This window comes from Carettochelys insculpta, chromosome 27 (assembly GCF_033958435.1).
Source record: "Carettochelys insculpta isolate YL-2023 chromosome 27, ASM3395843v1, whole genome shotgun sequence".
NCBI classification, from domain to species: domain Eukaryota; kingdom Metazoa; phylum Chordata; order Testudines; family Carettochelyidae; genus Carettochelys; species Carettochelys insculpta.
The window spans coordinates 6,909,311-6,921,452 of NC_134163.1; the positions used below are offsets into that span (position 1 = coordinate 6,909,311).

General features: G+C 52.2%; 1 protein-coding gene across 5 annotated transcripts in view; it reads right to left on the minus strand.

Annotated features, from left to right (window-relative positions):
* The window catches only part of PIP5K1C (phosphatidylinositol-4-phosphate 5-kinase type 1 gamma), a 72,784-nt gene that overhangs the window by 12,224 nt on the left and 48,418 nt on the right, over positions 1 to 12,142 (minus strand). For 3 of the 5 annotated variants that reach the window (XM_074978034.1, XM_074978033.1, XM_074978032.1), the window contains exons 7-15: positions 11,754 to 12,053; positions 10,893 to 11,098; positions 8,511 to 8,594; positions 7,860 to 7,908; positions 6,842 to 6,926; positions 6,020 to 6,181; positions 5,016 to 5,157; positions 4,597 to 4,629; positions 2,023 to 2,127 (exon numbers count right to left, since the gene is read on the minus strand). In XM_074978034.1, the coding sequence (XP_074834135.1) occupies positions 2,023 to 2,127; positions 4,597 to 4,629; positions 5,016 to 5,157; positions 6,020 to 6,181; positions 6,842 to 6,926; positions 7,860 to 7,908; positions 8,511 to 8,594; positions 10,893 to 11,098; positions 11,754 to 12,053 (1,166 nt within the window). Of the gene's footprint in view, positions 1 to 2,022; positions 2,128 to 2,169; positions 3,384 to 4,596; positions 4,630 to 5,015; positions 5,158 to 6,019; positions 6,182 to 6,841; positions 6,927 to 7,859; positions 7,909 to 8,510; positions 8,595 to 10,892; positions 11,099 to 11,753; positions 12,054 to 12,142 lie in introns of those variants that run through there. The other 2 variants (XM_074978036.1, XM_074978035.1) reach the window with 2 other exon arrangements.

Below are 12,142 nucleotides of genomic sequence, written 5' to 3' on the forward strand. Positions count from 1 at the left end.
ATGCAGCAGCAGGCCTGTCCAGGGCATGTCAAACGCATCTGCCCAGGACCCTGGACTCCAGTTCTGGAAACAAAATGTTTGACACTTCGCACTGAGGTGTGTTGCAAATGGTCCACCTGGGGATAGCCCCAAACTCAGAAACTTGATTGCAGCACATCCGGGTGAATGGACCACTAGGAACACGAAGGACCCGCTGAAGTGGTCTGCTATGGTATTGTGGACGCCAGAGTAAGTAAGTAATGGGCCTGCAGGAGAATTTGGCGCTGAACGCAGAACTCCCATAGCCTGAGGGCCTCATGACACAGGGGACAGGAGCACGCACCCCTCTGTCTGTTGATATAATACCTTGCTGTCATGTTGTCTGTACTCACTGACACGATGCCCCAGTTGGTTGTCCCGAAACACTTTGCATGCCAACTGATGGCCTTGAGCTCTCACGCTGATGTGACGCTCAAGGTCTGACACACCCCACAGAGCTGGAGTCTGATGTTACTCCAGATGTACTCTGCAACCAAAATCTGACACATTGTCTCCCAGGGACAGGGAAGGCCGGGGAGTCCTGAATGGCTGCCCGCACACACAGTCCAAGAATCCAACCACGAAAGCAGGGTCTGCAACACCACTAATTTGTCTTTGTCGTCCCTCACAGGGTGGTACACCACCACGAGTCACAACTGGAAGGGACATATTCGAAGTCTGGCATGTTGCACCATGAACGTACAAGCTGCCATGTGTCCCAGGAGCTTTGTGCAATACCGGGCCAATACGGTGGGGAACCCGATCACGTCGTTTATGATGCCGGCCACAGCCTGGAACCTGCTCTCTGACAGGGAGGCCCTAGCAGGCCCCGAGCTTAGGAGAGCCCCCACAAACTCTATTCTTTCCATGGGGATGAGCATTGACTTCGCCTTGTTAACCAGGAGGCCAAGACTGTCGAAGATTTGGAAAATGAACTTTGTGTGTTGATGGACTCGGGTCTGTGAGTTCCCTTTGACTAACCAGTTGTCCAAGTATGGAACAACCGGACACCAGCTGCAGCCACTGCCATGCACTTGGTGAAAACTCTTGGAGCTGTAAAGAGGCCACACAGAAGGACTGAACTGATAGCGCACCCGCATTCATCACAAATCTTAGGAACCTCCTGTGGGGAGGAGGATAGACTGGGAGGTGAAAATACATGTCCTGTAAGTCAAGAGCAGTAAACCAGTCCCCTGGATCCAGCAATGGGATAATGAGCCTCCGAGAGACCATGCAAAACCTGATCTCCTTTACAAACTTGTTCAGCCCTTGTAAGTCCACAATGGGCCTCATGCCCCCTTTTGATTTCAGGATTAGGAAATAACAGGAGTAAAAGCCCTGGCCCGTGAATAGTGGGGGAACCTCCTCTATCACCCCATGCTTGAGGAACGATTGAATCTCCTGCCTGAGCAGACTCTCGTGAGAGGGGTCCCTGAAGAGGGATAGGAAAAGAGGGGTGAAAGGGGGATAAGAACAGAATTGGCTAGCATATCCCTTTCTACTGTGTGAAGGACCCACCGGTCCGATGTGCAAAATCGAGCAGCGGTCCCGCTGGTGGCTCTCACCCAAACACTTTAAGCAGGTGGAGGGCAGGCTGCCTCTCAGTATGCGCTTTCCAGCCTCCGCAGGCTTTGAAGCCTGGGGACCACCGCATGCCCCAGTGCTGAGGCCTCGAGGAGGAGCAGCAGCCTCCCATCTCCAGCAGTGAACCACTCTACTAAGGACAATTACAGCTATTTAACTATCGGAACTATTTAAGCTATTTAAATAGTGGGTGGGGCAGGTAGTTCAGATGGGGCCTATATTGGGCACTATACCGGTGCCAGCCCAGGGGGCGCTGCACCAACCGAATGGCTACCTGCGAGGGGAGAATTTTGCCAGTAACTGGGCATGCGCGAGCGCACACCCCTACACTGGAACGCACATGAACAACCACTCGAAGAAAAATTAGCATTTCCTCATGGCCAGGACCAACAGCAGCGCCTGCCTTCCCCGGACACTTGCCCTTTGTCTTCTTCCTCAGGAGCGACGATCTCAACATCACACTTGCTCTCCAGCTCTACAGTTATCTGCTGGAGCTCCTCTTCGGCCCGCACCTCCTCATGTGACCTGCAAAGCACAACGGACACAGGCCCATCTTCTCTGCTTCACATTATCTCCTCCCCTCTCACGCTCTGGGTCTCCAGTACCAGAGCACCGTAGGTCTGCCTTGGGGCAGAAGAGCAACAGCCTCTCGTCCTGCAGCCGTGCTGAACTGGAAGTGGTAAATGCAGAGCCCCACCATGAGCAGCTGCACAGCACGTGTGTAACAGCTCATTAACTCTTGCAGTCAGACTCTCCCAGCACCTTGGTATGTGGGACAAGCGCTTCCGACAGCCTAGCTTCCCAGGGTCAATCCCCTTCAAGCACCAGGGAATGGGATTAGCTGGCTGACATCAGGAGACCCTGCTTTACCCCCAGATGGCTAAGCAGCTGGAAGCTGGGAGAGCTGGGTTGGGAGTAGCTGCACAGCCAGCTCATGCTGCACTACAGTAAACCCTCGCTATAGCGGACCCTGTTTTGCTGGACATTGGGAATAATGGATGTCCATTAGCCTCCCCCCGACACAGAAAGAAGAGTACAGTACTGTACTCTACACTACTGTCAGTGGCAACTCACCAGAGACATGAGTCCCTGGCTGTGGCTGGAACCGCCGTGGTCGCAGGGTCCACAGCTTGGAGAGCTGCCGCCACCGTGTCCCCATGGCTACGATCTGTGGTGGTCTCTCTCTCTCTCTCACACACACACACACACACACACCCCGGCAGCTCAGAACCAGGGCACAGCATATCTCTCTCTCTCACACACACACACACACACACACACACACACACCCCAGCCCCCCCAGGGCAGAGCATGGCGACTCCTCCGAGCATGGGCAGGTGGGAGCCTAAGGAGCCACCATGCTCAGGGCAGAGCACAGGTGGCTGGGACTCAGAGGAGCAAACCCTCCAACAGAACAGACTTTTGGTTTTAATGGACACCCCTCCCTCCCACAGCGTGCACCGTTATGTCGAGGGTTTACTGTATTGACAGTCCAGCTGTGCCAGAAGGTGTTGAAGGCCAAGACTATAACAGGGTTCAAAAAAGCAGTAGGTGAGCTCCTAGAGGATAGGTCCCTTGATAATGATTAGCCAGGCTGGGCATGGCTGGTGTTTGCCAGAAGCTGGGAACAGGTGAGAAGGGGTGGATCACTTCATGGTTACCTGTTCTGTTCATTCCCTCTGGGGTCCCTGGCACTGGCCACATTCAGAAGACAAGACACTGGCCTAGACGAAACTTTGGTCTGGCCTGATACGGCCATTCTTACGCATGTCCTGCCACACCTATGATGCACACAAGTACTAATGGTGAATGGGTCATACACCATAAGCCTAGGGAGAGCTGCATGCCTCTGGATTGCTTGCTGATTCATTGCTTGTTTTCTGCCCAAGTGGCTAGCACACTGTGGGCCACTGGGAACGTTCCAGGTGGGACAGGCAATCAGTGACAGTCAGCTGCTGCTTTGACATAGTTAATATACCAGATCCCACACCTCTGAACAGAGAAGGCAGCAAATACCAGGAACTTATAGACTAGCCTCTTTTGCACACCAAGAGCTTTTTTTTCCAGCCTGCACCCCTGGCCCAAATTCCTCCCCTGCTAGTTTCTTCCAGGGTCACACTTGGCGTTTTCAGCTGCTCCTGCCCGCAGTCTGGATTTTGCTGCTCCCCAACGTTCTGCTTTCCTTTGCCTCCCCCCAGTCCAGAACATCAGTAAACTCCTCCTGGGGGTTGGCGGGATGCGACATACTTTTCTCCGTCCTAGGCAAGGGCTTACCCTTGTTAACGGAGATGTCAGTTTCACAAAGACTAACTCATCCCATAATGAGGTTTTACCCAGCTCACAATAATATTAAAGCAACTGTTTTAGAGAGATGTAGGCCTGGCCCCTGTAGAACTGTGCCAGCCAGGGAGGCAGAGGCTGACCTCCCAGAAACAGAGAGAGCACAGCTCCCAGCACACAACAGTGGGAGGTGGTGGGGCTCAGTATCTCTTGAAAAAAAATCAGACCCACTGAAGATAGCTTTGACAGCATCCCACTCTGGGGAATACAGGCAACAGACTGCATGTAAGAATAGGCCTGCCTTTCACTGATAGGGCACTAGCCCACGGAGAACTCACATCTACTGCCAGCTCTACCACTAACTTCAGGGTGACCTTGGGCAAGTTCTTTCGCTGCCTGGTGTCTCAATTTCCCCATATGTAAAATGGGGTAATGGTACAGACCTCCACTGTAAAGTGTTTTGAGCGCTGCTGACGAGAGCTCCTAGGGAAGAGCTGGTGACTCAGATTATCTAAGATCATAGAGGGAGGAATTCACTCACCTCTCCAGAAGGGGTTCAGCACCAAGTCTAAGAGCTACTGAAACTCCACTTCAGCCCTCAAAATAGAACTGAAGTGTGGTACAGGCTGTGGCATCGTGGGAGCATTTAGTTGGCCCAGCCAGTTGAGGGGGATTTCTGGACACCAGTTTCTAGAGCATGAAGGGACATCTTACCTGCCATCCTGCCCTGAGGAATGGGTGCGCCTCCTGTGGAGACAAACCAAAACCCATGTTTACATGCTTGCGGTTAAAAAAAAGATAAAGACATCCTTGAGGGGGCTGAACAGCAATACCCGAATCACCCGAAGCCCCGTTCCTCACTCCCAAGAGTGGTTTAATGAAAATCATCCAGTAGCCCTGCAGGGCAGAGTGGAGCGCACTCTGCTGGTTTGCAAGGTGGAGGCATAACTCAGCCAGCTAGCTCTACGATAACCAGACGAAGAACAAGAAGTCCTGTGGCACCTTATAGACTAGCAGATATTTTGGAGCATAAGGTTTGTGGGCAAAGACCTGCCTCAGCAAATGCACTTGTTTTTGACGATACAGATTAACTTAGCTACCCCTCTGATACAGATGAAGAGCCCCGTTCTTACCTGTACCTGGGCTGCTCAGAGGTCTCCGAGGGTGACCGCTCAGGAACAGAGAGCGATGTTGAAGACAGCGTTGTTGCTATGGAAGCTGTTGTTGCTTCTTCGAAGGAAGGGGGAGTGCAGGGGAGCAGGTCTGGTCTTCCTGCTATGCCCAATGCAAGAGCAGGAAGATGGGGAAAAAACAGGCTGAACGAGTTAAATGCAAGCAACACCCGCTTGTCTCCAGCCATGTCACTGTGCTGCACCCCCTCTGGGATCCACACCCACACAGGGAGTGGGCAGGCTGAAATGCTGTGAGGCTGAAGTGGTGCTGGGGGCGGTCATGAAAGTGACTAAGTGCTGACTTGAGCGAGGCGGGGGCTGTGCAGCTTCCCTTAGATCACTCCTGCCAAGGAGCTGTACTCCCAACTTCGCCATTGCTCAGCTGAAACTCACTGCAATACAGCCAGGGCCACTGAAAGCTTCCTCTCTCAGCCCCCACTTTGGGCTCAGACTCTCAGCTCCATACACCTGCGCTCAGATGGAGAACGGAGTTTCACCCGAGGATGCCAGAAAGATGTTGCCTTTATGAGCCCAACTGTCCGCTGAGTCTTGCCACTCTTGGCAGCACAGGCGAGCCAGAGCCAGCACTCCCCTGGCAAAGGCCAAGTCTTGTACTATACAGTGGTGCCTGAGCACCAACAGAATTGGGTCCCACAGCCCTACTGCTCTTCTCACTGGACCATGGGAAGTCTGCAAGCCAGCCAGTGACAGGACTGTCCCTGTCAGCACTGCTAGTGCCAGCTGGTAATGGCACCTTGCAGTGGGGACATGAATGGCCATTTGACATACAGCCTGCAAGTTGCTGGCTCTCTGCACAAGTGCAGGGAAGTAACTCCACCTTTTCAGAGCCACTGGTGCTGCACACTGGGGAAAGTGAACAAGTACAAAGGAGAATGCTAAGGAGCAGCTACAAACCTAGGGAGGGAGAATAGCCACAGGGCAGCCAAAACCACAGCAACCGTTACCTTCGTCATCCAACGTGGGATAACTCCTGGCGGTGCGGAGATCGTACTGGGCTTCATCCCTCTCCGAGGGGATCTGACTAGCCGAAAATGCAGCTGTCGGGCCAGACATCTTGACAGCTAACAAGGCACTACGTCCTTTCTTAGATGGAGACGATTTCAGAGCTGCAGTCAGAAGAGTTAAAGGGATGAGATCACCAGCCGCGCCGACGGACACCAGAGAAACCCTCCCGCCCCCTGGATCAACACCCCCCACAGGACGGCTGTCTCTAGGAAGCCCTGGCTGCAGTCAGTTAATACCATTTGTCTGAAGAACTCCCAGCTCTGAATCAGACCCTTCACTTTAGAAGTTTGGTCAGTTGCAGCTTCCTGGCCATGGCAATTTCCTTGCATAAGCCTCGACTGCCCAGTTTCACTACACAGCTCATATAAGGAAGGACAGCAGGAGAAACAGGAGTTCCTCTGGGCAAGCATTTGCACATTGGGCCCTCTCACCAATTTCTTGGGGCACTGCATGGCATTCTCCGATTCCCACATACAGGATTTACAAACTTTATGTCCTGACACACGGGCACCAAGGAACCTGGCCAAGGGTGGCTATAAAGGCAGGTGTCAGAAGAACTCAAAACACTCGTGCATCCCTTGAGTTCAGCCCTGTATGTTTGCACACTTTTTACAAAGGCAAAGGAGCAGAAGCAAGGAGACCAATGTGGCGCTGCACTTCTGCTACAAGGGGAGCAGCAGGACTACGTTAGCACAACAGAGTATGTGGTCTTCTCTCCTAACAGGGAGGGGGTCCCAGCCAGCACGACTGCATACACTTACAGGAATTCTTTCGGAACACTGTGTTGGTCATGAATTTGAAGAACCTCTCTGCGTAAAAGCTGGGTCTGTGCACTGACACAGTGTCCTAGAAATGGGAGAGGGGATCAGTGTTATGCTTAAAATCCAACTTCTTATCAGCAGTGCCCAGTGAGTTTTCTTTATCCCAACATTAAATGTACACAGCACAGTAAGCAGATCAGGTCAGATACGTCTTTCCATTTTAACACTATAATATGCTCCGAGCTTGGCCTTTGCATGATTTCAATGCAGGTCTCGGTATTTTACACAAGGCTGGTGGTTCTGTTGCTTACACGATACCGAGATTTTTTGGAGGAAGCAATGTCCTGATTTCCCAAAAGAGAAACCCCCGGTTCAGTTTGATGATGTTCAAAGCACAGTTTGATATGACTGACTTGGACGTGGCACCAAAATTCACCAATACACCATCAATGCATCTTAGTTGTACTGTATGTTTCGTTTCATTTCATTTCACTAAAGCTGACCCTCCCCAGACAGCTTTGATGTTATCTCCTTATTCATAATTGTCAGTCTTCATAACATGAGTTTGCCTCATTTGCAGGAGGGGGACAGGTGTTTGACGAGCAAGTCATTTCACACTTGAAGTCAGTTCCGCAACAGCACAAGTTGCTGCTGTGGAACGCATTGGACTGTCAGAGGAAAACAAGTAGAAAGTGACTCACAGTAGAGTTCACCCAAGTGGAAATGGAAATACAACGCCAAGGGAGAAAACCCTGCTCTGGGGTTCCTAGTAAAACAGAGGGGAAAAGGGCAAACTTCTAGTATGTCAGTGAAGCATCTGAAGTGGGGCAGGGTTATGGGAGCACCACAGCACACAGGAGGGAAGAACTGCTCCTTTCCCTTGGACTGAAGCTGCACCCACTGAGAGACGACGAACAGCAAGGTAAATGGCACTCAGCTGCATACAGGCAAGCACACCCTGCAGACCCCCAGCTGGCTGGGAGCATTTCTCACCCCAGGCTGCGTGCTGAGCACTCACCCCATCGTGGACAAGGGCCTTCCAAGTGTGCTCTAGCTTCTTGATGAACCTAATTTTGAGAGAGAGAGAGAGAGAGACACACACACAGACAGACAGACAGATGGACACAGGCCACCTTTCACCTCCCCCACAGCTGAGAATGGTCAGCTATGAATATCCCTTCCCACCCTCTGAGCAGCTTTTTCCTCTCTTCAAGACAGGGAGAAGTTACTCACCCTGATGCTCTTCAAGATGGTTGTCCCCGTGGGTGCTCCACCATAGGTGTGTCAGCACCTACAGTGGAGTACCCATGGGGAACCTCAAAGAGCAACTGGGCAGATGCCTCCGAAGCAGTTTTTTAGGTCCCAGCAGCTGGAAGATCATTACCCCCGGCAATAAAGGAGGAGGACACTAGAACTACTCCCCCACACATGGCGCTGTCCCCCCCAGAAAAGGGAGCAGATTCAGCACCGGGGTCGAGAGAGGAGTTGCCAAAGTAGCAAGATAAAAGCCCCACAGCTCTTATATTTGCTTCGATCAAGTTAAGGCGGCTGGGGAAACTCGCTCACTGAGACCGTGGTCTCACCGGCAGGCTTTAATTTCCTCTCCATACACTACTAAAACCAGGTGTTCTAGAAGCTTAGGGGTCAGAGGATGCTCAAGCCCCCTTACCTGTAGGACTGCAGGATATCTATTATTCCTACATGCAGCAGCAGACGCTCTCCTTTGCCGTTCACAGCCGGGATTCCGCCCATTCTGAAGAAAAGAAAACATTGTCACACCCATGCAGAGATGCCCTGCGAGGCTGGTGCATTGCATCAGAGCAGAAAGACATTATCGGCATTATTGGGGGACAGTTCTGTGGTTACATCAGGTTGACTCGGACGATACAGTGCCCATGGAATCACGCGCTGTGTCCATACTGCCCTTTGCTGTCCAACTAAACGCCAGTGGTTCTACGAGTCTCTCTCTGCAAAACACTTGCCCATGTGTAGTTTGAAGATTTATGATGAATCAGGTGACTGTTCTTTCCTACCCAGCCCAGGGTTCCAGTCCTGCAGTAAGACATGGGGTCATACTCAACTAGACTTGTGAAATGCCACCCTGCAGATATACTAATCTAGCAGCTTTCTGCCAGTCTTTTGCTGCAACCTAGGAGAACACTGAGAAGTCCTGTGGCACCTTACAAACTAACGGATATTTTTGAGCGTAAGCTTCCATGGGCAAAGACCCGCCTCGTCAGAAGCCTTGTCGATGCCCATCGCCCATGAAAGCTCATGCTCAACAATATCCATTAGTCTATAAGGTGGCAGAGGACTTCTTGTTGTTTTTGAAGATACAGACTAACACAGCTCCCCCTCTGACAGGGGAGCATTAAGACTCCTGAGGCCAGGGCTGTCCTTAGCGGGGTCTGGGGCAGCCCCCCACCCACGCCCCAGGGCAAGCTCCATTGCACCCCTTTCACAAGCCCCTTTCCCATGTGACATGAGCAAGAGGATTACTGGGGGGGGGGGGGGCTGCTGCAGATCCTCAGCAAAGGTTGTCCCCCTCACCCCACTGTGGCAGCGGAAGCCTGAGAATCCCAGCAGCCTGCTCCACACCGATGCCCATCCCCCAGCCAAACTGCTCCACTACCCTGAGGTGGTGGGAAGTAGAGCTCCCCAGCCCTGCACTGCTTGGGGAAGTGGGCTGAAGGTGCACTGATATGGAGCCACCTGGCTGGGAGATGTGGGGGATGGAGCAGGCTGCTGGGTCACTCTGGTTCCTGCTGCAGCAAGTGTGAGGTTGTCCAACCCACAATGCTGCACTGCACCAGGCCTCCCAGTAATCCCCCGGCCTCTCTGACCCCTGCCGCTGCAGCTAAGCTGTGGTTGAGGCGGCCGCTGCCAGGGCCCCCACAGCCCATGGACAGGATGCTTCTGCCTGGGGCACTTCGGGTAGGCATCTGGGAAAACTGCCTCCTTTCCCAAACGCATATGTTCTAATGTTTTCGATTGGGTGTTCGCTCCTGCCACTCCCAACAGCTGTGGTAAGGCAAATCTTAGGGGACCCTTTGCAGGCAAAATGCTTTGAGAATCCTAGGATATGAACCCCTGTTTTAGTCTAAGGGCCAGACTGCTCGCGAATACAGGTGGCAAAACCCTGCACACAGGCAATGGGACTTGTGGGCACATGAAAGCCAAAGCCAGGCCCAAATCTTTAAGCACAGGTTTAAAAACAAGCTGCCCCTCTACACTGCTCACTAATAACCAACCTGAATTTGCAGCACAATTATCAACGTGCGGCCAGTCAACATGTGGCCATCAGGTGGCCCGTTGGAATGCAGAGTTATGTGAGAGAATGGAAACCCTTGAGTGTCTCCTGGCTCTTTAGCTGTGCCCAGTGCTAACCATTCAAAATGAAGCAGCTGCTCTCTCAGAGCACAGATGCCAGACGACAAACATAGCAACGCTGCCACTTGTTAGTGAGCCCAGTCCGCTGAGCCAGAAAGACAAAATGCTGCAAGAGCCACAAGCACGCACTGGGCAAGCTTCTTCTGCCCACAGCTCCACCTGTGCGCTTCTCCCCGATCCAGCCCAGAGGAGCAGAGGGGACTGGCATGCTAGAATGCGGAAAGAATTGCGCTGGGCCCAAGTAGAATACTCGGGACCCAAGCAGTCTCCACAGGCTAGGCTAGTGTGTAGTCCCACCACACCACTGTGCTCCTGGACTAAGCCTGCCCCTGTCTCTGCTTCCAAGACCAGTGTTGTGCCTGCAGGCTGGTACAAGGCCCACCCACCTACTAGAGGAGGCCGAAATTCATGGTCATACCCATTGCAAATAAAAGTGGGAACGGTAGGTGTTTCCAAGTAACAACTGTATTTCACAACAAACTACTCTGTGCTGCGCTACGTCACGGGCTGGGCTTGGTTTTCCTTAAGGCAGAGGGGTCATGCCGAGAGCTCAAGCCAGCAGCACAGGGTGGCACAGCAACATTTAGGGATTTATTACTTTGGCTTTTTGCGTTCACCCGCTCCCACTACAACAGTGCAAGAGAACCGGGTTTTCACCTACGTGTCATCTGTATCTATGGACTCCCCCCGGGCAGCCCCACCCTGGATGGACTCCATGGCTGTGGAGTAAAGTGCCTTCTGCCCAACGGGACGCTTCTCATCGGACGTGCTCTGGGCTCCCTCAGTTTGCCGCTCCCGTTCTTGCTGGTCTATGTTATGCACCCCAAGCAGCAGGCTGTAGTCCATGATTTTAAAGCTTTCCAACACCTACAGGTTAGTATTGAGTTCAAGAACAAATTAGACAAAAAGACAGTCCAGTAAGTTCTCACATGCTACTTCAAAGGCAGAGCCCAGAGCATGGGACAGTCCCTCTTAGTTACACAGAACTCAAGCCAGCAACTCCTTAGCAGCAGCGTGAGAGAGCATCTGAGTTAATAGTTTAACAGGCTTGGTCTAACAGATCTCAGCCTCTTGTCATTGGTTTTTAGCTGAGTTGTGGGATGGCAAAGAATTACAAGGGGCAGCTCAGCTCCATCACCGGTTGCAGACCATACAGCACATTCACTAACTCACCCCAATAACCCAGTTCCAGATGGCTGAATTACGTGGAGAATAAGTGGACAAATGTGATGGAAAGAACCAAGAAAACCACCACATGAGGCAAGCGGTGTCCCTGGGAGCCACGTGCCGTTTGGTTTCACGTTTTGTAGGACACTAGTGAATGTTCTCCAAAAGCAGCTGAGTACTGCGAGTCCTAGCTACAGTACTCTGAACTGAGAAATGGGGTGGAGTCAGCTGGCTTTGGGGCTTGTAGATTAATAAGCTAATAAAAACATAGGACAGTCCATCTCAGTTACAGCTGCCCGAGAGCTGAAGAGCTACACAATGTTAGTCCAGCTGTCTAGCTATACCTTGCCCTTACCAAGCAGTCGCGTTGCAGCGTTTTCACCAGTGCACTGAAAGTGTCTGCGTCCAGCATTAGGCCTTCTGGCATGTCCTGCATGAAGTCCAGGTCCTTGAAAGTAGGACTGGACTTCTCTTTTTCCTTCTTGGATGCCCGGCGTTTGTAGGTTGAACCCTTCAGGTCAAATTTCAGGTGCATTTTCACCACCCGCGGCAGGATATTGTTCATCACCACCACCCGAATGTTCTTGCCCCCTGACTGAACACAGTACAGTCCATAGAACTTTGGCAGCAAGGTCCGTGGGTTCTGGTTCAGGTTCTGCAGTGGGGCAAGGAAGGCAGAAAGGGCAGGTTAGAAAGACCGCTGGGGAAAAAACCACCCAGAACCCATGCTCAGACTGGCTTTGA